The following is a 27,903-nucleotide window of genomic DNA, read 5'->3' on the forward strand; positions in this document are numbered from 1 at the left end:
CTACATGGTACAACACTGCCACAATAGAAAAGAAATACTGAATGGTCATTTAAAAAAGAAAAATATTAGATTTTGTGGTATATCTGCATTTTTAATATTCAATAATCTAGTGCCCCAAACGACTTGAAATAGTTTCTGATCAGACAAACCACATGTGAACCTCTAACAGCCTATGAGCAGGCTGAGAAGAGGATTAAACATCCCACTGGCTGTGCAAGAACTAAAGCTGTGTGCCATGTCTCTTCGTGCCTGCTTTCCCAATTCCACACTTGCAATCTGAAAAGTTGATATCTCCATTAAAAAGATGGGTTCAGAGAGTATTACAGGTAAAAGTTGATTGTTATGTCAGGCATCCTGCTGACATTATTAGCATGCAGGGGCGTTTGCACAGGTTATTAAAGTTAACATCTAACACTTAACGTTAGTAGACGAGTTCTTGCTCTGAAGCCCGATGCACCATGCATACTAAACAGGCTGTTTTTTGTTTGTTTGCTTGCTTTGGGGTTTCATTTTCTTGAGTAAAATGTGCACTTTTGTTTGCCCGTCTCTGGTTAAAATGATTCTCACAACTCACCGAGAGAAACTCTAGTGTCCCAACGTAATCCCGTTCGGTCTTTAAAAGTTCATTTAGGACGCACACTCGTAACCGGAGCTGCTTCTCCAAGTCCTTCCCGCTCTCAGCTCTGTGCTCACTTCTGCTCTCCTCAGTCATGGTGACTAAATTAACGCTTAACCTTATTTCCTTCGGCAAACGTTTCACATCACAAAACAGGTTTCAGTTGTGTAAAGTTTGCAGCATGGTAAACACTGAGGGCAACCGTGTCGGTGTCTGCACTGGAAGTCCACGGAGAGTAGAACAACAATTCCCGGATAAAAACGCGTGAAAAGCAAGTTTAAAAAATGAAATAAAAAAAACGATTCAACAGTGCGAGACAGTTTAATACAGAGCCTGACTGAAGAGCGTGCAACAAGTGGATACCAGTTACAACGTTCATGTGACTCCTACAAATTTCATCCTAATCCAGCCTCCCAACAGCCTAACGCAGAGGAGGACCAGTGTCAAGGTAGCCACAGTGCACGCGACGACTTCCGCTTGGTGTTTTCAGTTTAAAACTGCAGCGACAGGTTTTGAGAAAACACACCGACTCACACATTCAACCAAATACTTTTTATGAGCATACAGACGACCTGTAGTCGATTCAAATTGCCGGTAAAACCCGTTGAAAACGACACTCGAGAAATAAAATTTACACTTGCAAAATTGATGCCTTAGAGTAGCCTACTTATTTTTTGCTGTATCATTTTAATTTGAAGAGACCATTACCGTACTTCTGGGATTATTGTCGTAATCTCCGTTTGGCTTGACACTCCTGAATCCGGGACAAGACAGTTATTAGGCTGCATGTTCACAGACCAATATAATGTAGGCCTAATATGTCCTAACCTCATATACTACATCATAAACCTAAAGGAGTATCACTTAGGAGAAAATTACACAGTTTATTTCTGTAAAGATCAGGAGAATGTCAGATAAAAACCAAAGACAGTAGATCAGCACAGTTTAAAATTTTACTCCATTTCACTCAATCCCAATCCACTGAAATGTTTGGGGTGATCTAATGGAGGAAATAAAGTGCTCCTTACTTGTTTGAGAACTCCTTGTCCTTGTCAGTGATCCAGGGTTTTGTCAAGAAGACCACGTAGAAACCAGTGTCACTGCAAAGGTTAACCATGTAAAACAATTATGTTGCATTCATTTAATTGATTTCTTTCTCCTTGTAGCCTGGGCGGCTGTGGCTCAGTGATAGAGCGGTTACTGATCCCTGGCCCTGATCCCTGATCCTGCAGTCCCATGTCGAAGTGTCCTTGGGCAAGACACTGAACCCTGAGTTGCCCCCAATGCTGCGCCATCGGCGTGTAAATGTGTGTGAGTGTTTATCTGATGAGTAGGTGGCAGCCTCGGCCACAGTGTATGAATGTGTGCGAATGGTGAATGGTTCCTGTACTATGTAAAAGCGCTTTGAGTAGTCGTTAAGACTAGAAAAGCACTATATAAATACAGTCCACTTACATTTAATAAAGCACAACAGTCAGTTAATGAAGTTATGAAACACAGGCATGACAACTCTGCAATTCTGCAATGCCATCAGTTCTTTGGATAAAACTCATACAATAAGAGAACTTAAAGAACAGGGGTAGTCACAGATGGTCCTGCATTGCATCAGACCTAAAGTCCTTCTCCACTCATAATGACAGCTCTGTCAACAGACTGTCGCTTCACTTTAGTTTCCTCACTGGTTGAGCTTGCACACACGTTCAAAACACTTTATTACAGAGATAGTGGGAGAAATAAGATATTGTGGACTGTGAGGGTCTGGGACTCTGCACCAGCCGGATCTTAGATATTAGGGGCCTCAAAGAACAATGTTAGGTTCTTTTCTCCTAATGCGATTCATAAGAGATGGTTGCATTTGAAACACATTCAGACCTTTTTCTTCCAAAGCACCATCAAAATAAAGCTATTAAAAAGCTTCTTTTAAAAAAAAAAGAATTTGATTTAAGATCTTTCTCCTAATTAAGCACAGCTCATCTTTACAAGCTGGTAATGTGAGTCCTGTCCAGTTGCAATCATTTCGACTTCAAAAAGATGTCAGAGTGTGAAAGAAATTTTCTGTCTTTACTACAGCATTACTTATCTCGAAACCTATTTTTGTTATACTTTGCTGGAGTAGAGTTCACAGCATTAGTTGCGATATTTCCCCAGTAATAGAACTTTTTCTCCATTGATTTGCCAGTCCAGTCAGAGAGACTGAGGGGAAATGACACAATGTTGAAGGTATTTTAAAAACCTTAAAGATTCCGGGCTTTTGAGAAAACCTTCGGGGCTTGAGCCCTAGAAACCACCCCCATGCTTCGCCCCTGTCTTGGGAGGTGAAAGCTATGTTCAAAATCCATTCTTGCTCCCTGCTAAAGCTGCAGTGCAGGAACAGGCACTTAATACGCTGGTAAAGCGTGTGTATATATTGAATTAGACACAGTCAGAATCATTTAGCACCTTGGTAAATAGCAGCACAATCAACACTAGAACAAGCTTTAATTACACTAGCCTGATAGTCTTTTGAGGGGATTGTAGGGGAGCCATTTGCAGCCTCCAATACTGATTGGATTAACATTTCACGTAGGGATGCAGTTTACTTCATTCTGCAGCAAATGTATACACTTTGTTCCGTGACATTCTGTTTTTATGTATCTCAGCATATTCTGGAGTGTAGTCTGTCTATAAAAGCACATTCTACAAAAGAGAAAAATAATCCTAATGATGATTGCTCCCATAATTTATCAGCGCCAGAGGGAGTCTTTACTTTATAGAGCTATTATATGTCTCAATTACAGGTTAGTGTCAGTTTTGTGAGACGAGACGAGGACATGGCTCTTAAACTTGAGTAAATGTTGACATGCAGTATACTCTGGTGGTTTAATGTAGTACTGCATGCTCTGGGTGTATTTCCTGATGCTAAAGTTATGTGCTGTACTGTACTGTTTCTTTGCTTCCACCAGAGAGCACTGTTGTTTTTGACTAAAATACTGCTCCTGCTACGAATCAAAGGTTTTCCATCAAACAGAGCTGTAGTCTGTAGTCATAATGAGTCTATTTATTGACAAAACCCTGACAAAGTCTGAATGGGCCTGGGTCCCAGTCTGACAGTTAATGTACTAAATCTGGGTCCTAGTCTGAAAAAATTAGAGAAACCTTGACGACATTTGCGGTAGGCCAACTTAATTATGGTTTTATATTAGCCATTCCAGTGCAGGTAAATTTCCAGACCTTCAACTTTTATTGCCCATGACTTTGGTCTGTGGAACTAACTTCTATTATTTGTGGTTTAGCTGTGGTGGCTTGCAGAATGCTGCCAGGAAGTGTTCTGTTCTTCCCATTGGAAAAGGAGTGTCAGACTGATATAAGCTGCCTTTTCTGATTATTTGCTCTTAACATCTAACATGAGTGGTGATAACAGTGTTAATTTACACTAATATTGACCTGTTAGTCCTTATTCCACCCATGTGCCTTTCAGTGAATCAGTGTATGGCAGCCAAAGCCAACATTCCTACATTATATCATATCATATCATTCCTGTGCAGAGGTGATACTTACTTTGAGTGGTCTGAATTTCATTTTGGCCTGTCAGGCCAGGCTGCAGTGTAGGAAAACACATATCTTTATGCTTATCAATCAGATAAAACCTTTTCCTGGCAGATTTGTAATGCCTGTATAACAGCTACATATGCCAGTTAAGAAAAGGAAAACAAGATATTTGCCAAAAAAAGTAATTCTATGTTATTGAATGGCAGAACCACAGCCTTGAATGGGCAAATATTACAAAAAGGCTATTCATGTCCCGCTTCAGGTCATAGGAAGTAACAATCTCTGCATTATGGTTAATCTGCACTAGTTCATATTGCAGTGGTGCGCAACATGCAGTCAAGATAAGCGCTTTAATAAAGTCCTGGCTTGTTGCTAATTTATATATTATTCTTAAAGTTTTGTAGTTAACCTGTTTTCCCCTCTTTCTGCCAAGTTTCTGTTTCCTGAGTGACTTATGTGAATACAAAGTAGTGATATCACTATCACATGGATACCACTTACATCCCTGCAGCTATTAATCAAAATCTAGTAATAAGTATTATTACTGTATAGATTCCCGGCATGATTTTCAGATACTGTGGTAGAAATAACAAGGCATCTCTCTAAAGAGAAATGATCGGTTCTCAACAGGCATAGAGGACGCAATATGTTCAATCAATGGTATGAGAAAGACATTAGGATTATCAATGATTTGCTGGGAGAAAAAAAGTTTAATATTAATTCATCTGATTCAAACTATATATGGAATACCTTTAGCTTACTTTTCTGCTTTTTCTTCAAATCCACAGTTTTCTAAGATTTAAAATATACCATCTCTATGCAATGTGGAATAAGTTTTGTTAAAAATGGGAGGAGTAATCACTTTATATTCCTTTTTCATAAACTCTCTTTCCACAGAATCCACTGAAAGGACTAAATCACTTTGGAAGAGAGACTTGGCAATTTAACTTAATGAGGACGATTGGAGTAAATTCACTTAAATCTGTGTTTATTTGTAATTGGCTATGTGAAACACTTGCAATTTTTCGTATATTTTTATAGACTTTTATCACACCTTCAATATTAAGCAAATTCAATTCCCTCTGTGTGCACTAAGTTACACACTGCCTCCTTTGTACCTCGTGTTTGGTCTTGTCACATGATTCAATCTTTTTGGGAGGGTAATTCAGCAACATTAATTATGTTTTCCAGCGCTCTGTAAATGTTCACCAACCCCTTTTCTCATCAATATTTATAAGAGGACATTGAACCTATTTAATTCAGAACTTAAATTTTTGCTTGCAAGATAAATCTGAAGGGTTGCAAGATTTGATAGGAAAACTGAAAAAAACTACTAAAACCACTAAAAATTTTTTTTTTAGATGTTCCTCTTTTTTCTTATGAATTACTGTATTATAATAGTTTTACCTTTTCAGACAGTCAGTTTTTTTTAAATGGGAAAACTCACTCATTTCTCAATGGACTCAAGGGTTGGGAATCACCCGTTAATTCCTTGGCACCCTTTCTCTGCTGCCAAGGCCCCCTGTTCTTCATTTTGCCTCTCAGTCCCAACTTCACTGACTTATCTTACTGTAAGCAAGTCCTTGAGCGTTGTAATCTAACACATGGAAATGTGTGGGCTGCAGATATCTGAGCAAAGCTTAGTGTAACTCATGTTTCATCTTTTGTCTCACGATGATGGATTATTGCAAACGAAGGTTCTCTTCATCGAGATTATCTTCCCCTAAATTCTCCATTCATTGTGAGAGTGACTCATTATTCTGGCTGCCAAATGGTCCACTTTGTGCAGCCTCCCAGACTGTGTGCACCATCTTTAACCGCCTCTATCCCCTCTACTCATTTTCTTTACTTCTCCTCTCAGGGTCAAAAAGTCATAGATGTGCACTCAGGGTCAGCTGGGATCAATCAGATCCTGCAGAAGCCCTAAAGGCATCACAAAGAGCTGCAGTTAGCCCCACAGATTGACCAGAGGCCCCCCCCCCTCATCAACACCACAACCACTGCAAGCCCCGCTCTCTGACTGCATGCTTATCAAAGAGCTCATTCACACCCCTCAGCGCGGTTTGAGACTCACAGAGGAACATGGTTATTTATTGGACCTCGGTGCCATTCTAAGATTGTACAGCGTTCGCTCTGAAAGATGCTTGGTTCTTCACCTTCCCACAGACCACAGCCCAAGGCAGTGCCACACGCCCAGGTCTGCGTTCCTGTGTGTTAAAAACAACACAGAGACCATCACACTGACTCCCGGCGTTGCCCTCAACCTACGTCTCCGCGACCAACACATCACGCTTAAATGATCAGCCAATTTAACAGCCTATACATGCAAGCATTTCAACTCTTCCCACAAATCCCTGAACATGATATACATGGAACGCAAAGCAAGCATTTTATGAATATGCTTCTGTGTGCGGCGGTCGCGGTGCTCAAAAACACTTTCTGGGTTTATGTTATTTTTTGAAAAATAGCTCAGTCAGAAAACCCCTCTTTAAACCTTGGTACATTCAATTTACGATTTGACGAGATTTTCCAATAAAGATGTGGATTTTTTTATGGTGTCTAAACCAGCAATGTATTCACTCTCTGAAACATCTTTGAAGTTATTCAAAAGTGCCCTTCACAGATGTATAGTAAATAAGAAACTAAGATCCCTTTAACCCTTGAGTTTGTTGACATTGGCTTTCCTTCCTTACTTGTTTGGCATCACAGACCAAACTGCTATAGGCATGTATAAAAAATAATATTGATAATAATTGCAAAATAATGTATTTCCTTTTTTTCTTTTTATCTTACCTTATTTAAACTATTGTAAATATGCAGAAAATTATGACTCTTCCCATGGGCTTGCACATTTGATGAAGGTGATGAAATACAGAAATGACCATAAAGCATTGTTATTTCACCAAATAAGGGAACATTTCATTCCTTTTGCTTGCCAAAAAGTCATACGCACAAAAAAAATGTACAGTATGTTATTCCACATGGTGACGATACTTGTGTTTGGGGTCATGTTGTGAATCCCATAATCGTCTTATTCCCTCTTAAACTGCCGTTAAACTCCAGTTACAGATATCCAAATAGACTTATTTGGGATTTGGGCTGAGTAGCTTTAAAGTTTTAAAGCTTTAAAGCTGAAGCCAAGCAGAAGTAATGCATAATTTTCTGAAGTGGGCTTCTGAAACATGCCATCAGTTCCAAATCATGTTTTGTTTTTAACAATTCTCATTAAAGTATAGGAAAAGTCATGAAGTATCAAATCAATAAAACAATATTGAGTGTGTTTAATAGCTAATGGAAAATGGCTGCAAATCTACTGTTTATCTCAAAGCCATTTACTATTAGTCTCAGGTTTGTATCATCAATAAATCTTTTGGCCCATCCTGAGTTTAGAACTAAATGCAAGAGACAATGAGCCCACTCCACAAACTCCATCCTCAAGTCATCAAACTATTTATTGCTATGCTCATTTGAGCACCTGTGTTCTGCAAATATCATTATCACAACTAATTCCACTTCTTCTTTGTGCAATGAACTACGTGTTGTCAAAAACTGCATACTGTAATGTCTATGTGCAGCGAGCAGGGAGCGGTTTGGGGTCTGTTGTACAGTAACTGGGTGTAAAACAGGTGGCGCAATGTTGACACTGGAGAGAAGCATGTGAAAAATGTGCTGCTGCCATGCAATCACAAAAGGAAAAGGCTGGCAGTTGACTTAGACATTTAATCACTGTGTTGCGTGATAAGTAGAGGATCAAACGGAGGAACGAAAAGCCTGGAATAACAGGGAGAGCCACCTTAAACTTCACAGAGGGATTCCTGGTGGAGCCACGCCAAGGCACTGACAGACCTGGTAGCTGGTTATCAGTCATGGCTTTGAGGTGAAGAGGTATAAGCGGACAGGAAGCCGAGGATCCAGGAGCTCAATGGGCTCTTAATGTCTGAATGAACAATACTCCTTTATTGTTTTCTGGATTCATTATGTTCTTCCTATCCCACGTGGGACATGCAGTACATTTAATTTGTACTGGTCAAGTTTGGTGACATGATGGCACTATAATAGGATTTTCACTGGGACATCCTGCTGTTCTTAGTGTCAATTTATAACAAGAAATGCATAAGAAAAACACAATTGTGCAGATGACATCTACTTTGTTAGAGTCTGAACTGCATGGCCATCATTATATAGATGGGTCAGGGTATCATTGGATAATCCAGATGGTCCAGTGGACAGCAGCACAACACATTTGACAGTTTTATCAAGACAAGAGCTGAGTGTCTTCTTCAAAGGACCTGAGCTGAGAACACTAGAAGAATAAGCCTGTTGTTCTGAAGTGATAAAGATGAGTTAGGCTACTTGATACAGTTCATGTCGCCACACAAAACGGTATGCATCACTTAACATGTTAAAAGAAACATCATTTTCATTTGGTGAACGTGTCCATGTGTTCCCGGCTCACTATAGCTGATCCCTTAGAGCACACTGTTGATCAGGGATCCAGTTACCAACTTCTCCGACACCGGGCCACGTGACTCAGGTCCTCCTCATTTTAAAAAGAGCTGCTACCCTGTAATTCCCTCCACAGCTTCAAATAGGTGCTAAATGCTCCCCCTGTGCCAGATGACCGACTTTCGCACCTTTTGCACCTTCTGTGTCAGAGGGACAACTACTGGAGAGTGCACCGCGGCGAAAAAGTGACTTGTGCGCTGGACCGAGTCAATCACATTTCTTCTCCGATAAGTTGGCGTGCATCCTGCAAAGTAGCCTCATCGGTATCCTCCGTCTTTGATCTGCTGGCCAAGGATGGTACTGGACCATAGGAGCGCATTTCGCGCCTCCGTTTTGCTGGCATGTGTGATAATGTGCGGTAACGTGCTATGTCCCGTCGCTGCCTATCTCTACAGCAACCGCTACGCAGGGTGAGTAAAGACCCCCCATTCATTTCTGGGGCTCACGAGAGCTTTCATTCTACAGGAAAAGCGCTCTGTTGCTATCAGGAGTTTTTCTGCAGAGACTTTACAGCAAGAAACGGGTTCTATCTTATGTTCTGAGTTGAGAGTATGAACAAAGAACGTCTTTATGCTCACAATCTTCCTCATCGTTTTGGGACATATTTCCTGTTTGAGACATAATATAATGTTTAACGTTTACTCTACACTGATCTTGTTGTCTGATGGCATTTGGATAAGACTGTCTGCTGTGCTGCAGTAAGGCATTCAGATTGTTCATGATAGGCACGGATGACACTGGGGATGCTTGCAGAAAAAGTGGCCTGTCAAACTGCTTAAAGTATTCATTTAAGAAAGTATAGCTGTAAGATGGCAGCAACTCCCAGCTCTCTTTATGTAGCCATGTGTTTCTGTAATCACAAGAGAGAATAAATTTGTCATTTTTATCAAAAGTCCTGGCATATCAGTCTGTCTCACACACCTCCCCACTTATAGCCCCTAAAAGTAGCTGGTAGCCTAATAGATGGTCTCCAATGGGACCACCTGGAGCTGGACGCATAGTAATGTGTGTAGACATGTAGAGGACATGACTGTACCATGTAAGGATTTATGGTTTGTTTTTCAAAAGAGCTTTTAATGCAATTTATCATAATAAGAGGAGGGAGACCACATCTCCCCCTCCTCATCTGTCTTAAACAACATATATTTTGGATATAGTCCAAATATTACGTGCCTCACACCACCTCTGGTTTGACAGAACAAGTCCCAATGTGCAGCACTGTGGGGGTCCTGTTTCACTCAGAAATCAGGGATGTGGTGGGTGTTGTTTATGTCAGCCTCACAATGAGCCTTTAGACTAAAAGGAAGACTTCCATTGTCAAAATATTTCATATCATTCATTAACAGATTGTATTGTATTATATTACAGTATCAAAACACTGCTGAGAGTCAACTTCTTGGTTTGAAACTAATTGCTTCCATCCCAGAGAGAGAACTGCTGTGGGAGTCAACAGACTGACAACTTAAGGACAGCTTTAGCTCCGAGAGCCCTGCAGCTGGTAGATTCAAAGCAAAAAGCCTTTACCAGGCCAACACTGTAACAAAAACAGTCTTTAATATTTTCATATTGAGAAATGTCACAATGTGAATTCACAGTGGAGCTACAGTGGGTCACTTTGTATTTTATGCAATGCTTGCATTTTCTTGCATGTGGTATGCAGGAAAAAAAACCCCCTTTTTTTTTTTTTTCACACAGGCAGACTATATTATTATTATATATTATAATACAGGCTTGTTTTTAAAGTTTGCAGTCTGTCTAGATTCAGTTTTACCTCATTTCTATCACATGCAAACTATATTCTTACCTCCAAAAATGACTGCCTGTCCGCTTTAAAGTCTGTCTTCTATCACCATCGTTGCCATGGAAACAGGCTGTTTTTGGACACTTTGTTGTGGTGGTCACTGAAATGGGGTGGCCAGCCACTCGCGTGGGACACCCGGACCCCTTTTGTTCCTCAAAACCTTAAAGAGGCCGACTGCCACCTTTGTTTAGGGGGCCCGACTTCCTGCGTGACACATTGTAAAAAGCTATTTGAAATAAGCAAAACATGAGAGAGGATGACACCAAGAGAGAGAACAAAAGGGGCTAAAAAGAACATGAGACATGGAAGTGGACACATATACAACCTGGCAGACAGACAGGGCAGACACAGAGACTGTAATGAATTACTGGCAGCGTGTTAGCTCTAAGGTCAACCCCAGGATCTGCAGAGCGAAAGCAACGCTATGTGAGACTCATGGTGAGGATAAAAGAGTGTCTTTGTTTTAATATAAAATATGTGGTTTGCAGGCTCTCAAGCTTATCTATCTACTTAAATGTTTGTTTTAGTTATGTGCCAAGACCAATATGTGAAGAATAATATTACTGTGTAATTCTGTTTTTATAATGAATTATAACTAATCTCTAATTGTATTCCATAACAAAAGAATTCACGTTTTTCTGCATTTAACTAAAATGAAATTCTTTTTGATTCTCAATTAACACAATTTAATTAAGTGTTATTATCTGACCACAGATGTTTAAATTCAGTCCACTACAGCTTTATTTAAGCCTCATCTTGTTTATGAATTCAAAAAAAAAAAAAAAAACGTGGTTTCTGTGGTTTTAACCAACCAAACACCTCGGCGGTGTTTCGGCCTTCACATTACAGTTTTATGTTAAATGATTTGGTTTCTGTGTATAAGCACTATACACCTGAACAAAACAATGTTGCACTGTCAAACACATTAAAGTATTGGATTATACTTGTTCATATGTTCAGGTGTTTTTCACATCTATCTACATTCACATATTAGTATATGAGGGATATACTGTATTTCATATATCATGTGTGAAAATGTGAAACGGCTGCTGCTACTGTATCCACCAAAGAATAGTTCCAGGTGCTACCTGCAGAGCTGGAAACGATGAAATATAATCCTTTAATGAGGTCTCACCCAGCTTGTTTGACTGAGGTTTGACCCAGTCATCTATAGGACTCTGAAAGAGGACCCACCCATTTCACCATCAAACATCTGTTATTATAAGTGTCACCTTCAATCAGCACAAAAGCAGGTAGCATTACCTGTGACTTCACGGCCTAGATGTTTTTGAAATGATGTGCACTTAGTGAAAATTGATCCAAGGCCTGTTACAGTCAATTTTAGTGCGGTGAAAATCCCTTTGGGGCACTTTGAACCCAGCACTTAAAAGAGCTCTGTTGTTTTTGCAGTGATCAAGTCTTCAGGATAACCCCGAGTAATGATGAGGAGGTCCGAGTGCTCAAGAAAATTCTGGGACACATGAAGGTTGGTGCCCCCCCACCCCCACCACACACACACACACACACACACACACACACACACACACACACACACACATACACACTGCTCACTATTCTGACTTATATGTATGACTGTATTCATCATCAGACTCCATTTTAAATAATTTCACTTAAGTTGTTTTGACTTTTTATTGTGTTTTGTTTTATTTTATTATGTGTGTTTTCTGAAATGCCATATTAAAATGTCATATCAGTTGTTATTCTTCTCACACCAGCCTATAGTCCCTTAGTGGTCTTTTCTTTGACACTTGAACAGCAGTCACAGACAGAGTGAGGCGTGACGCTGGTGGTAAAAGCGGGGTGATGTGACAGAGGGCTGGGGACAGAGAGGCAACGAGCAGCCGAGTGTGGTCATCCGTCACAGTCAGGACATATTCCCTGTCTGAAAGAGCCAGATACTGTTGAAAGGAGAAACCCCAGGAGAAGAAATGGGGGAGGAATACAAAAGACTTCTTCATAATGACGTCTGAATATTTGGATCTCTTGCAGTTACAAACTGTATGAACATGTGTTTCAAAGACACTGAAATAAGGGAATCCCTGGAGGACACGAAGCTTTGCTTCTTTTCCCAAATTCATTTGGCAGTAATTACCCATCAGCCTCAGGAGCATAGATGACCTTCCTTTGCACATTGTTTTAGTTTGCAAATACGCAGCAAAGATTGTTTGTAAAGCATAAAAACCATGATGCAATTATAGACATTATTGTGCAGCAAATAGTCAGAGAATTTATTTGAATAATTCATTGAACAGTTGATTTAACTAAAAATCAGCGTTTTCAGTATTACGCAGATGCAGATGAATGGTGCATTTAGAGGAATCATGCTTATGAAAGACCAAAGCATATTTGTGAATATTAGAGTGATGCAGGTGATTCTTTTTTCCAGTAATAACCAATGACTAATAGATCAAAGACAACAAAAACCTCTGATAGCATAAAGGTTTCTAAGACATGGCAGCCTTATGTCATACTTATCTGAATCAGTAAATCAATATTTGTATTCCACGATTAAAAGCGTACACTTTTTAAGTCTGATTCCAGTATTTGTAGACTTTAGATTTAAAATGTACTAATTAAATAACTAATTCAGTATTTCTCCATCAGAATTGTTTATCATGGCAGTGTGGAGAGGGCTTTGAAACAGAATTTAGATTTCATTTTGAAATAAAACAGTAATGCTATAATCCAAACACAAGGCCCACTTACAAGTTTTTTTAGGTTTAACTTTTATTGCCATCTCACATCACTTTATTGTATGGGTCTGTTTCCTAATAATGTTCTAGGAGGTTTCCTGGAAAGAACTATGTAATCTTCTACTAATTATAGAGAAAATAGAGGCAAAGCTCTGTGAGCGTTTTTAGTTAGTTTTGTTGATTTGTGTTAGAATAATTTACATTATCAAAGGATAGACGGAACCACTGAAGTTATATTAAAGTTTGTTTACTTACAAGTAGAGTCAGTTTACAGCACTCACAGCATAAGTACAGAAAGTGACTGACGAATAAGCTTTCTACAACAGCTTTTGTAATACAACGTAGAATGTGATAAAACTCTTTAGTCGTAATAAAGAGTCAATGTCGTCAGTTAACTCAGTCAAGGAGCGCCTGTTCTTTCCTCAGCATCACACCGTGCTCCAGACAAGGACAAGACAGTGGCTCCCAGATACCAGATTGCGACAGCAGCAACAGTGTTTTGTTTTGTTATAATGCAAACAGTTTTAATACTAATCAGAGAAAAAGTATGTATCATAATTTTTCTAACAATTTCATATGTTTGGAACAATTTCCTTGAAATAACTGCTCCATTTAAATAAAACTTTCAGACAACATAGTTGAACAGCTAATTGAGAAAGTAAAATATGAAACTTTCTGGAGACTCTCTTTGGGAGAGTTGCAGAGATTTCAATGTGCCACAGCCCTGTGGCAGCGTGGTCCGTTTCTCCAGTTTGGTTCACTTGGGTTGTATTTGTGCAGCCAGATGCCACACCAACAGTTATGGAAGGCATCTGTTCGGGTTTAGGTCAGGCTTTTGTTTAGTGGTCCAGAACCAATACAGCTCTGAAAAGGGAATGAACAGAAGAGGACAAAAAAGAGGATTCAGTAAATGTTTAGGATTTGTGGTGAGGGATAGTAGGAGAGAGCCAGGGTGCTGGTCGGGACCTGGCCGAAGCTTTACGTATGTAAGGGCAGCGGACACGGTGCTCCAAGGCTAACCGAGGCAGTGGCAGCCTATTGTTTGGACAGCTGTGGACTTGTGTTTTCAGTAGCTTAGGCACTCCAGTGCCAGAGTCAAACTTTTCAGCCTCAGGCTAGACATGGGGTCAAATAATAAACAACTACTGGCCACTACAGAATGCAAGAGAATCAAGAATCAGATCCATCAGCAACAAAATAACCAATTTCTTTGAGTAATTATCCAAAATTTTTGTTTGGCTACGCTCCACGCTTTACATTACATTTAACCTAAACCCGTGAACGATTTTACTTTTGCTTTTTTCCAAACACCTGTTGGTGGGTTGGTCATTCCCAAGAAAAATCGTCTGGTACACAATAATCAATGTTTCTAGAAGCAGCAACAGTTTAGGATAAATGTAAGCAACCTTAATGACAGACAGCACGAGCTGTGAAAGCCACCATCATTGGACAGAGTCTGATCTAGAGAAAGCTTTAATACAGGTTTAAATTAAACCTCGCAGTCCTGGATGCAGTGTTTTTTGACTCACAGGTGAACTCTGGGCAGCCTAGAGAAAAAAACACAACAGCTCCTGAATGCACCCAGTAGAGCAAATACCTTCACCAAAGCTATGTATGCATTGTCAAGATAAGATATTTCTACAGTACATGTTGGATTTTCACAAAACGTTAATAATTACCACTTTAGCTCCTGGAGAACATGTTTATGATTGTACCTGAAAGGGGACTCAAGATATTGACTGTTGATACTGTTTAATCATTATCAATTATCATTTGATCTATAGTTTAACTTCATCTATAATTTTCTAAAACATAAGGTGATGGCTTTAAATGTCTTATTTTGTCTGACAAACACTCCAAACCCCAGATGTTAGAAAGAAAAGCAAATTGTCACAATAGAGAAGCTGGAATTATGCATGGCTTGATAAGTGACATAAAGCTATAGTGTGTAGTTTCTGTCTCCCCCATGAGGAATTCAGAAGTAATGACAACAAAACTGTTGGCGCATCGACATGATACAAGCCCCCTCCACACAGTTGCTAGTAGCCAAGGAGGACACGGAGGATTAAAAAAACATGATGGACTCTAATTATCGTTACTCGAGTTTCTGCGCGCATACTGAGAAATAAAGTTTTGTGGAGCTGTGCTGATGAGTCTTAATTAGTTTTGTAGGAACTCATTTGGCAATGGCTTGAATGTAATAGACATTTATTAATATCAAAAAGTTACGCACTAAAGCTTTAAAGAATTAATTGATTATCAAAATAGCTGATTCTGTTGATCAACTGATCAATTAATCAGCTAATTGTTTCAGAGCCCAAACTGAAATAAAGAGAAATCTCCAGTGAGCCCTTGTTGTTTGAGGGGAGCGATGACAGAATGAGTGGTAGTCTCTTTCCTGGATCATAGAAGTTAGTTTGATGTGTTCCAGGGATTAAATCTGCTAAACAGATGCACCAATATCACAACCACTATGGCTGCTGTCATTGCTTCCTACAAATTATTACATTATTTACTGTCTATGGAGCAGTTTCAGCATTTGTCTATTGATGACATCATCTCTCTGTCCTGCCGTTGGAGGGAAACTGACATGTGGACATAGACATTTTAGAAAATACAATTTTGCTCTCTTGCCAAGAGTTAGATAAATACAGATATGAAGCTGGAGCCAGCAGCCGGTTCGCTTTAGGACTGGAAACTAACTTCCTCGGGTTTACGCCTGGCAACCTTGTGTTGACAACTGAACTTTTTTTTTACAGATTACAGTTTTTTTCGATTGCTAAACAGTGGGCACAACTGGAGTCACATGTGCAAAACGCTAACTACAGTCTGCACAGCAGCAATTCAGGTGGACCAAACTCTAGTTCGTTTTTTCATTGCTTGAACACAGTTTTCAAAACTCTACACACTTATCCCATGACTTTAACCACAACGTGCACAACACTGTAGATTTACAGCACTTTGTTCAAATACTAACACACTGCTGTCAAAACTGTAAACCACACATTCAAAACAGAATAGATTTCAGTCTGGTGCCTATCAAACACTGCTGATTGCAATTTTAGCTGAAAGCCTAAGCAGGTGTCTTGTTTTAGACTAGTTAGTGAACATATACGGTATTCATACAGAGAAAGCTCAGAAAGCCTTTATTTGTATACAAACACCAAATAAGAATGAAACAATTATACACTGTACTGTTTGAGAGAAACCGGTAAAAGAGCAAAGATACCAATATGTCCAGGTAAGATATCTGAGGTTATATACACAGCTATAAAAAAAAGTGAAAAACATTATATCTTTACAATAGTAAAACTGCGTTCTTACTGTTTTTCAGAAAGTAATGGAGGTGAAAGCAATAGAAACACCACATTCATTTGTATTTAGAGATCATGAAGACATCCAATGTGATGAAGAAAACTTGCCACATGATGCTGGAGAGAGGCAGGATTAGTCACACTATTCTTTGGTACTGTTATGTATGTACCTTTTTAGTTTTTTTCCCCAGTAATTCCATAAATTACTAGAGACAAAATACTTTATTGAAGAAAACTGCTGATTTTCATTCCTTCTTGTTTACCTTATGTAAAAATTGGTATGCTATACAATCTATATTTTTTCCTTAAATAAACTGTTGAGTAGTGTCAAGTCACTCAAATTGTTCAAACAGTAAAGATGAAAAAGTTTGTAATTTCTGTATTGGTGTTTGACGCTAGTGTTTTTACCCTCAGTGTGTTCTGAGTGACAGTGTGTGTTATCTCAGTGAGGCTTGTGCATAGTGTTTGGCTGCACTGAGCCTGTTTTGAGACGTGTGTTAAGAGTTGTGTTGCTTTGAATGAGTTTTTCAGGTGATGTGAACTGTTTAGTTCAGGTGACTGTTGGTAGTGCAGACTGTAGTTTGAGTTTTGCACATGTGACTCCAGTTGTGCCCACTGTCGTTTAGCAATCAGAAAAAAACTGTAAACAAACAAGATATAAAGTGTTAATTAGTGAGCTTCAGAGTTGCTGGTCGTCATATTCTGTTACTTTTGGACAGAGCCAGGCTTGCTGTTTCCCCCTGTTTCCTGTTTCCTTAATGCTAAGCTAACCAGCTGCTGGCTGTAGCTTCGTATTCACTGTATGCACAGGAGAGTGGTATTGGTCTTTTAATCGAACTCTCAGCAAACAAAGTGAATAAACGTATTTCCCCAAATGTTGAACTATTCATTTTTATGTTAGAGCATCCAATATCCGGTAGTGAAGCCAACAGCTGGTATTTTGATTATAATACATATTCTCTTAAAAATGTGTTTTACTTTGGTGTGTTGTGTTTTACTTAAAGCAACAGCTTCACTGCATCTGCCAGCTCTTTTTATTGAACTATAACTTTTTCTTTCTTGTTCTGCCCACGTCAGTGTTACATCAACCAAAACAACACAAATGCAATTTATAGCTACCCTGTATACACAGACACACACATAAAAAAGAAGGATCACATTAAAAATGAGACAAAAGATTTGAAATACAGACGAAAAATCTTTAGGGCTCATAAATACAGCTATAAAATTTTAAATTGAGAGAATTGTTTGTGAGGAGTTGCATTATCTGATCAAAGATATTTAAGTGCCTTTTAGGCCTACGTGCTTTTTGTTTTGTTTGGCGGAGCTGAAACATTTGGGGTACTTAACCATTTGGAAACGCCATAAAAGTGCAGCAGTACAGAGTGGTTTATACTCCAGGGCACCAAACATTCCAGTGGAGGATTTTCTATCCCTCTGGCACTAAACAAAGTTAAATAAAATGGTATGCATTCTGTAAACTATTAAACCAATTGACACATTAACAAGCATGTGTGCCAGCCTGCATGTCTCTGCCCCATGAACAAAATGAAAGCCAGCTGAGGACGTTCACACATGTCTGCAGACACACTGACTATACAGAATTCTAGTCCCTGCAGTGACTACTGTGTGTATCATTTGTAGGTCAGCTCTAGCTGTTATTTTATCAGTTATCACATGATGTCTGTGTTTATATGGGTGGGCTAGCTGTTTCAGCTAAAGCTAACAGACCCGACTTTCACAGCCTGATAACAGCCGTGGTAAGACAGGATTTTTGTTGCTAATACGGAGTCAAACTGTAGAGAGGAAAGCAGAGGTTGAGTCATTCACTGCAGGTTGTTAATGGGACACATCAGAGTGTGTTTTGCCCCATTAACGCTGATTGAGTCCATCGCTTGAAGGTAGAGACTAGAGGAATGTTAAACTGTCCAGGTCTTAACAAAACAATGTGGTCATCATCACCAAATGTTTGGTGCTATTTTTAAACATTCACCAGAGAAAATAATACGTAGTAGTCTTTTTTGGGGTAAATTCTTTTTCTGAACCTTTAACCTTTAACTTTACTTTAGTTTTTTAGCCGGATCAGTATCATGTGTCATACTGACTTTGTTAAGTGGAAGTGGGTATCAGCCAAAACATAACAGATCTACATTAAATACAGTATAGATTATGGTCAACATCATTATAAAATGTAATGTTTCCACAATTAGTTAAAATGATTCAGTCACAACTGGCCACAGACTCAGATTTTAGTGTCACAGTATACCCTTGCCTCGTGTTACCTCAAACAAATCAATCAAAACTGTTTCATTATTATTATTATTATATAACAATATGTAGTGGAGATTTTGATCTGTTTACAACGTGGTTGCTATCTCTTTATTATTCTTGGTGTATGGGTTGGCGGCAATGCTGAAAATGAATTAGCAGAGCTACTGCATGGATCAATATTGGATTTTTGCATCAATTTGATGAAGTATTTTGAAATATGCCTGGTATTTAATTTGCTGGATTCGCCAAAAACAGACATTCCTGTCAGATTACTTTTGACCATGAACAGTTTCTCAATTGATTTTCCTTATATTATCTCACGATAATGATATTGCAATTTTGATTTTATATATATATCGCCTTCTCCTACCCCTCATAATGAAATCCTGCAGGGTGTTTGTGTCTCTCTATTCCCTGTTCTAATATATTTGTCCTTTTTTCTTCAGGTGGACTTCTGGCAGCCCAACAGTGCTACTCTAATCTGTCAAAATGCCACTGTGGATGTCCATGTGAAACGCAATGACACGCGAGGTTTACATGCACGCTTAAAGCAGGAACATATTGATTATCGGTAAGAATGGAATGACCACCGGCCACAAATACACAGACATACTACAGTACACATGCATACTTTAACACATTTGGTAATCTTGTTAGCAGAGTGTCTACACCCGGAGACACATCTGTTATCCAAAGGGCGTTGCAATTACCCAGCTTTCCCTAGCCAGAATATATGATTTGCACATGCAGAGTCGGCCATACTTTGCATGCAAAAGAGCTTCCTCAAATCTGGGACACACACACAGTACATCAGAGCCCCTCTCCCAATCTGCTCCAAAAGCCGCCCTTTCATCTCCCCACCCCATCTCTCATCAAAATTAACATTGAAATGATGGAGTTTTATCAAAGCAGCCGCAGCTAGAAAGAATTCCATTGTCATCTCTGTCCTAAGGGAGGAATTTCAGATCTGAGAATGAGGTTGTTTTTTTGTACTCTGTGTTGATTGACTGAGAAAATGGTTCACACTGCAGGGGACATTTTTTGGAAGGTGGTTGGGTTTTGAGGGAATGATGCGTCAAAGATCTCATTTTACTCTTGGGGAAATAAGCTAGCTTTTTTAGTGTTATTGAAGTAGTTATGGATAGAAATGTACATATAAGGACCTCCATGAGGAAGTGTATTTTAGGAGAGTCTGGCTGCCCGGATCACATCGGCTGTTTTAGGTTGTAGTGGGCAGTGAAGAGGCAGAGGTCTGATCAGATGTAAGACCAGTCTATAAACAGATAATGATGGTTATAATGATGGTTTTGACTCATTCAACACATTTCATTGACTGATAGACAGCAGTGTTACAGCTAGTGTCATCTGTGCTATCAAACAGGGGGAGTGCTGATGTAGAAATCCAGTTTGGATGTTGGAAAAGAAGAGGATGAGTGAGAGCAGTTGCAAAATCGGTGTTAGGAATGAGTCAACAATACAATTCTTCAAAAAGTTAGAGTTTATGCTGTGTACAGAGACACAAACAGACAATGTCTGCAGTAATTATTAATGCTATTTAATGTTTTACAGACGTATATATGACCTGCACTCTAATAAATAATGAAATACTGTGTCGCTGCTGTATGTGAAGATTTGCTGCTTTTCTTTGGCATATACTGTATCTCGTTGTAAAGTGATCTATTTGGGTTTGGGACTTTTGGTTCTATCATGTTTCTGTCTAACTCCGTCTCTTCTATCCACAGGGTGTTTATCTCCAATCTGCAGAAGGAAATTGAAAAACAGACGGGATATCGCTCCTCTCGCAAGCGGAGGTCAGAGTCTCAGTATGACTACGAGGTTTACCACTCTCTGGAAGAGGTAGATGTGAAGCCCACCGTCGACCTGCCTACCTATCTCTCGCTCTCTAATCGAATGCACACAGAGTAAACAAACATCGTCTCTAAGGTGCTCTCAAACTCCCAATTACCCCATTCCACAGGTCTCTCTCCCACAGCCGCATGCTCTCACACACAGAGACATGCACTCTACTTCAGACACTTCACAGTAGAGTGTTTATTTTCCCAGGTCGATTAGGCTACTGGTTCATGAATCTGTCAGGCCCTATGAAGCAGCATAAATTCCACACACAGATCCTGAGAGCCTACACAAATCTTTAGTACTCTTAACTTTGATCCCCTCCTTCGCTGTGAAACGCACGCTTACGTGTGTGTGTGTGTGTGTGTGTGTGTGTGTGTGTGTGTGTGTGTGTGTGCAGACCAGACACATTGTGCAGACAAAGATACAACCACGTACAAATGCACATACTCCAGAGGCACATGGAGTATGTCTTAGAAGGTTTTTTCAGATTGTCTGAAAGGTTAAATGCACATTAAACCATTATTTTTTTTCCCATTTACTCTTGAAAACTTTGTAAACAAGTCCTTGAGTGATATTCACTCTTCTGCATTATGTGCTGTTCTTAAGATCCAGAGCTGGATGTTTGAGATGAACAGAACCCACACTGACCTGGTTGACATGTTCTCCATTGGGAAGTCGTATGAGGGTAAACCGCTTTATGTGCTTCAGGTAGGAGAAAAAGTATGAGACACACAAAGAAAATGACACACGGATGCGTGCACATGCACACTCATACTACTCTTAAACTGACAGTGCTCGTCTCCTGTCAGATAGGAAAGAGAAGTCGTCATCAGAAGAAAGCCGTTTGGATCGACTGTGGCGTCCATGCCAGAGAGTGGATAGGACCTGCTTTCTGCCAATGGTTTGTCAAAGAGGTAGTTCTTGTTTTTCTAGTCTGCAAATTTGAATATAAAAACACTGTTTAAATTGCATGCATTGTTTGCATCAATGCATGTGTCAACACATATCTAAATGATAGGCTGTAGCTAGCAAGTCTGTGATGTTTGGTCTCTGGGGTCCTCAACAAAACGTGAACATCTGTTCACTCGTCATGCACAGTCATGCAAATACTGAAGATTACCCTTTATTGTTCAGATGTTGAACACAACCCTAGGCGTGCACACAAGTTCCATCACACCCTTAAGGTCTTAAATACTACCCTCTGAAGTGAGGACGGTACCAGACCAGAGCCAGACATTAACTGCAAGAACCTTTAATGGCTTGTTTTATACTTCATAGATGCCAGATGAGTGGGATTTGCAACACAGTGCCAGAGCATTAAGATAATTAAAGGAAAAGTCAATGAATATCAATGCAGAGCACTGAGTCTCAGCCGTTTTTTGCGTAATTCTTGCATGATAGACCTCAACTGACAGATACTTGAAAAAGTCTTAAACAAATGCTAAGAAATATTTTAAACTCTAGTAACCAAATGAGCTGATGTTGAGTAGCAAATAATGTAAACGTGCCACTATAAAGAAGCACATGCACATTCTAAAGCTTACTTTGTCTAACCTCGGTCACTGGACTGTACCATTTACAAAACAATATTTTGTTGTGCTCTATAGTAATTCTGTTTGCATGCAGACACTTCTTGAAATAGCCTCCATAATGATGGTTTAAATTAAAATGCTCGACTAATTCACCTAAGACCATTAGATGGATTTACAAGTTCAGTAGGGACTTCTTCAAAGAAGGATAAAGTAGGAGTAGGAAGTGAGTGACTAGGGAAGGGAAAAGACAAATAGCAGAAAATCAGGAACACTGACATAAAAATGAAGAAAGAAAAGAGAAAACATTTAAGGAAGGAAAACAGTCAAAGATGCTCTACTTGGCTCAAATATGTGCCCTAAAATGGGAATCCACAGTCATGTAGTTACTAAGGTTGGCCACTGGAGGTCAGGGTGCCATCTTGGTTTAAGGCTAAAAGCATTTTAACCTTGGTCGAAGTCTGATTAAAGAGCAGGTAAAAGCCAAGATCTCCCCACTTCAAATCCTCATCTATAGTCTGAGTATTAACCTACTGCAGTTGTGCATTTAAAGAACCGTGATAGCAATCATGCATACGGTTACAAAATAATCAAACATAGTATAGTAATTACATTTAACTGTATGATTAGACCACAATCTAGCTCGGTGCTCTATAATTATATTTAGAGCTGTAACAATTCCAAATTTTGCTGTACAATTAATTGTCTCAGAAAGAATTGTGATTAACAATATTATTGTCTTTTTCTATCAAATTTAAAAATAATTATTCATTTATTACTTTTTCAAACAAATTACAGTTTTTAAAGAATTCCAGGATACGTCTTTTGGTTCTATCACTGTTATGTGACCCAGATAATGTAGTAACACAGGTACACAGCCTATGAAACTGTAACTGTATCCCCCCCTTGTCATTTTTGTTGCTATGAACGTGTAGGTTTGGTAAGTTTACCAACAACTAACACAAAGCATAGCTTTAGCTCAACAGTCTGACCAAATATCCCTTATATAATTATAATTTGCATATCCAAACAAAATCAACAATAACTATCAACAGCCATACCCCTTAGGACCTTAGCTAATGTTAGCAATTAATTGCGGTTAATTGTAAAAATATTGCCATTAGACAATTATGTAATGTTACTGTTTTCATGTTATACTTCAAGGCAATCAACTCATACCATTATGACTCTGTGATGAGACGACTGCTTAACCAGCTCAACTTCTACGTCATGCCCGTCTTCAACGTGGATGGATATGATTTCAGCTGGACCACGGTACTGTAGGTCTTTCTACATACACAATACAGACTAAATCTTGCATGCTCATTCCTTCATTTTCAAACAGCATGAGTCAGAAGTTTTGATTGTAAAGTATTCTAATGCTTTGCAGAATTCAGGGCCCAGAGGAGAAACACCTTTATTTTATTCAGGTGCTTGTATTCAGAACAACAACTGCTATCAAATCACTCGTGCCCACAGATTTTGAATAATTTTAAGGCAGTATGATGAATATTTTGTGTCCAAGTGGATCAGAACTGATACAGTAATTGAAAAACTTAACAGCAGAGAGATAACAATGTGTTTTTGTCATTATGCAGCCCTCATCTCTGTGAAAGAATCTATGTATACTTCAGTGGAAAATGCTCCTCATCTACTGTCTACATATCTGGAATCCAAATGAGTGACAGATGGATTATTTGGAAGATGGCAGGAAGCTCCATTTGTTCGATAAGTCTGACAAGTCAGGGGACAAACAGTGACAGTGGCTTTTTTTCCCCTTTTAGGATCGGTTCTGGAGGAAAACACGGTCCAAAAATCACAAGTTCCACTGCCGGGGAGTGGACGCTAATAGAAACTGGAAAGTGAAATGGTGTGGTGAGTTCAATTACACTGAACTTCAACTGAAATCTGAGGAAAATCAACTGAATCTCTATCACACATACAGCACGCGGTGACACTGTAACTTGGCAAGGCACTCCTTGTAGTCTGTTGCTGATGAAGTCTTTTCTGACTATTAATCAGTGTAAGCTGCGGATAAAATATTTGTGTGGTGACAACAATCTGTGTTTAATGTCATTTAGTCTCTGGTGGGAGGCGGGTGGAAGGGTGGAGGGGTTCTGCTGAGTCATCATCCATCCGGGAGGGCTCTGAAAATATAGCAGAGATGTTTGCAGTACATTCGGACATACAGAGATGTGAAGTGAGTTGAGAAACAGAAAGAAATTGAGGAACCAAGTTTTGCCCTCTCAAATGAATATTAAGCTCACAAATTGGCCATTTGGATACTTAATTTAAAAGCTTTTCTTAAAGGGAACCCACTGTCAGTGATATGTGAAATATAGATGAAAGATGGGAATTTAACACAATTACATGGAAAAGACCTCGGTTTATACTTCAGTAATGGACTACTGAAGAATTGCATTAAACAGGACATAGTCAGTTCTGAGATAACTTTCAGCTTAACTAACCTAACCTAACTTTTATGTTTAGTTTGAAAATCTGTCCCTGAATGCATTCTGGTGTGATGAAGAGAATGCCTTTTTTTTCCTTCCTTTCCTTCAGAGGAAGGTGCATCCTCTCATCCCTGTGATGACACCTATTGTGGTCCCTTCCCTGAGTCTGAACCTGAAGTCAAGGCCGTCGCCAAATTCCTGCGCAAGTACAAGAAACGCGTCAAAGCATATATATCCATCCACGCCTACGCCCAAATGCTGCTTTACCCCTATTCCTATAAGTATGCCACTATCCCCAACTTCCACTGTGTGGTAAGTCACCCATTGCTTGATAATTAACCCATAAACGGTTATATGTTGGAGTTACTTAACTGGAACGCCTTGATATTAAACCCTACTGTGCAGACATAGATAGGATCACTAATGAGCTGGCCTTCTGCTTTCACTGTCCAGGAGTCAGCAGCTCATAATGCAGTGACAGCCCTTTACTCCGCCTATGGAGTGAGGTACAGATATGGACCTGCCTCCACCACCCTGTGTGAGTACTGTTATTTCTCTTCATTGTATCTTCAAGGTTTAGAAAACGTAAAAGAATGGATTATGTGTTGTGTGGTACTTGTTGCTTTGTGCTCTACTTCCAACCACATCTGTGTTTCTTTCATCTACCGACAAGGAAAATAGATCCTCATTCATGTTATGAAGTAGGGAGACATGCCAGTTTTCTATAAATACTCGATCAATTTAGTCTTTCACTCAGTGTACTGAACGTACCCCTTGAGAGGATCCAAATGCACAGATGTAAATGTAGCATCGATGAGAATGAAATGCTTTCAGACTCACCTAAAATTGAATCAATTTGTTGTCAGCAGTGGTGGAAGAAATATTCAAATCATTTAGTTAAGTAAAAGTAGCAAGACCACATTAACAAGTAAAAGGCTTGCAATCAAAATGTTACTTAAGTGTAGTAAGAAGTTGAACAAAGTACAGAAGTATAATTACACGTCTAAATGCTTATATAAGAAAATACTGTCCTAAGCTTTTCTTATTCTGTTTGTTTAACTCTTTCACAGATGTTAGCTCAGGCAGCTCTATAGACTGGGCCTACAGAAACGGGATCCCGTATGCGTTTGCCTTTGAGTTGAGGGATACAGGACACTTCGGCTTCCTCCTGCCCGAGTCCCTGATCAGCCCAACCTGTACTGAGACTACGAGGGCAGTGAAGGCCATTGCATCAGGTCTGCTTAAGAAGTGTGAAACAGACAGGGACAAATTTCCATATATATAAGCTAACTGTAGGTCCCCCGCCAGAGCTCCACCTTCCCAGTTCCTTATCTCAACAAATCATATTTCTTTGAGATTTCATATTCCTTGCAGATATTATCAGGTGAAGAGCTGAGAAGGGACAACAAAGCATACATTTTAATTTGCTTTTCTTGTGTTTAAGGTTGTTCGTCTTATTTTCCTTTTCTGATGAAATATGAACTTATGAGGGTGTTTTCTGTGTGTGTGCCAATACCCATGAATCATATGAGTGACCAGCCTGTTTACATACAATAAGATAAGATTTGGTGTCAAAGAGCATCCTGCTTGATCAGTGGGCCATAACAGTACTTGCAAATTCAGTGTGCTGAGCTTAAATCCTTTCTAGTGTGTAATACTCTCCTCCTTCCCTAATTTCTGTGTTGCTCACCACTTACAGAAATACTAATAATGCAGATTTTTCTATGATACAAGCTGAATGGTGGTCATGAGAGCACTTGTCACGATAGAACAGCACTTTTTTTTTAAAAGAAACAGCTACGATTTTAATGTTTTCCAAAAATGTGTTATGTTAAACAAACTTTTTACAACATTTTTTAATAACCCTATTGCTATTTTTATTCTGGTTGCGATTTATTTTGAAATTAGTCCTACCAAGTGCCAGTAGCTTAATTTTAATGTATTAATGCCGTTATTACTGCAACATTGTTGGTGTACATAATTTGCTATCACCTGACAATTTTAGGTTTGGTTTAAATTGAGATTTTTTTGTTAGATTGTTGTTGTTGTTTTTTATTTGGTTCAGACTGAAATTTGGATTGAATGACCTGTCACTTCAGCAGCTTACTGTGTCATTACTCAGGTATGGATCAATGACAGAGTCAGAAATGTTTACTTTTGACAGCTTATGTGCTAAATATGAGATTCTAATAAATGTATGACATCTGACTTGAATAAATGTTGTTCTATAACACAGTAAATGTTCAGTTCATCACATTAATTTCATCTTTACATCTCTAGTATTTATTTGAAAACAGCAAAATGTCACATTGTATCCCATATTTGTGTTTTGTAGATGTTGATAGGGATGGTTAATAATAAACATGATTTACTCACATATCTTTCATTATGATAAACTCACTGAACATTTTATTATAAAATGATAGCTTAAAGCACGACACTTTCAAAAATCCTCCTCTTTTTATTCCCCACTCTTCATATCCAGTCTCTGATTCTGCAGCTCTGCTCTTATTTATGGATTCAGAAACGATGAAACTGACATGCAAGACATCTTAAAGTGAAAGTGAACTTTCTGCCGCCCACAACTGCCAAATCTGTGTTGTCTATTTGCCAGATTTCCTGGATTTTGCTTAAAGTTGCGCAAGGCTGTAAAAGGCAGTGTAGCAATACTACACACGTAGGTACACCAACAGTCACAGATGAGGTGAAGCAGTGATGGCAGAGTTGAACAAAAAGGTATAGTAATATTAGCAACAATGACTATAGACAATAACTCAATCTGAGCTATTAATGTTTTGAGATTATGCGTACGTTTTTTTATGATTATATTGAAGAGGAAAAAATAACCATACAAAATGGGTTTGTGGGTGAAAAAAAAGAATCTAATTTCAGGCTCTGAAAGGGGAAAAAAAGCCTTTTAATAAGGATGAGGAGAAGACTGAGATGTTTAAGATGTGTTTACATCAGTAATATTTGGCTTGAGTGAAACATGTCTATCTTCAAATATCATCTGAGGATCACAAAAAAGGCTTATTTCTTTTTTAAATGCCAGTCTTCCGTTATTTTGAAAACCTGTAATTTAGCTTTCAAAAAATACAAATTGGATGCTCAGTTTTCCTGTTCACACTATTATTCACACAACTAAATACAGCCCTATATAAATGCACTTACTTCTCACACATAATTGCCTACATTGTATAATGCCCATATATTTGTAAGTAGGCTATTTAAGTGGAAATGTTTTATTCAGCAAAAAAATAAAGAAATTCTGCACACATTGAATGTGGCATGCTGGTTTAATTCATACCATGCAT

The 27,903-nt window shown here is 39.0% G+C and overlaps 2 protein-coding genes across 6 annotated transcripts in view; one reads left to right on the forward strand and one right to left on the reverse strand.

The window, feature by feature from the left end:
- The window catches only part of prex2 (phosphatidylinositol-3,4,5-trisphosphate-dependent Rac exchange factor 2), a 96,625-nt gene extending 95,604 nt beyond the window's left edge, over window positions 1-1,021 (reverse strand). For 2 of the 4 annotated variants that reach the window (XM_039789665.1, XM_039789663.1), the window contains exon 1: window positions 575-1,020. In XM_039789665.1, the coding sequence (XP_039645599.1) occupies window positions 575-712 (138 nt within the window). In that variant the 5' untranslated portion in view covers window positions 713-1,020. Of the gene's footprint in view, window positions 1-574 lie in introns of all 4 variants that reach the window. The other 2 variants (XM_039789664.1, XM_039789666.1) reach the window with 2 other exon arrangements.
- Window positions 1,004-26,824, forward strand: cpa6 (carboxypeptidase A6). 2 transcript variants are annotated; one of them, XM_039789668.1, is made up of 11 exons: window positions 1,004-1,064; window positions 11,862-11,937; window positions 19,197-19,321; window positions 20,493-20,607; window positions 21,214-21,315; window positions 21,417-21,521; window positions 23,301-23,411; window positions 23,921-24,011; window positions 24,699-24,901; window positions 25,043-25,127; window positions 25,660-26,824. In XM_039789668.1, the coding sequence occupies exons 2-11, from the start codon at window positions 11,932-11,934 to the stop codon at window positions 25,872-25,874; spliced, it is 1,158 nt and encodes a 385-aa protein (XP_039645602.1). In that variant the 5' UTR covers window positions 1,004-1,064; window positions 11,862-11,931; the 3' UTR covers window positions 25,875-26,824. The 2 variants fall into 2 exon arrangements, with proteins under 2 accessions (XP_039645602.1, XP_039645601.1); XM_039789667.1 differs by lacking the exon at window positions 1,004-1,064 and adding an exon at window positions 8,665-9,060.
- The last annotated feature ends 1,079 nt before the right edge of the window (window positions 26,825-27,903 follow it).

This window comes from Perca fluviatilis, chromosome 22 (assembly GCF_010015445.1).
Source record: "Perca fluviatilis chromosome 22, GENO_Pfluv_1.0, whole genome shotgun sequence".
Lineage (NCBI taxonomy): Eukaryota > Metazoa > Chordata > Actinopteri > Perciformes > Percidae > Perca > Perca fluviatilis.

Coding starts and splice junctions, on each gene's coding strand:
- cpa6 (XM_039789667.1), top strand. CDS start 8,945: ATGGTACTGGACCATAGGAGCGCATTTCGCGCCTCCGTTTTGCTGGCA. Junction 23,412..23,920: donor ATGATTTCAGCTGGACCACG/GTACTGTAGGTC, acceptor TTCCCCTTTTAG/GATCGGTTCTGGAGGAAAAC. Junction 25,128..25,659: donor ACCTGCCTCCACCACCCTGT/GTGAGTACTGTT, acceptor ACTCTTTCACAG/ATGTTAGCTCAGGCAGCTCT.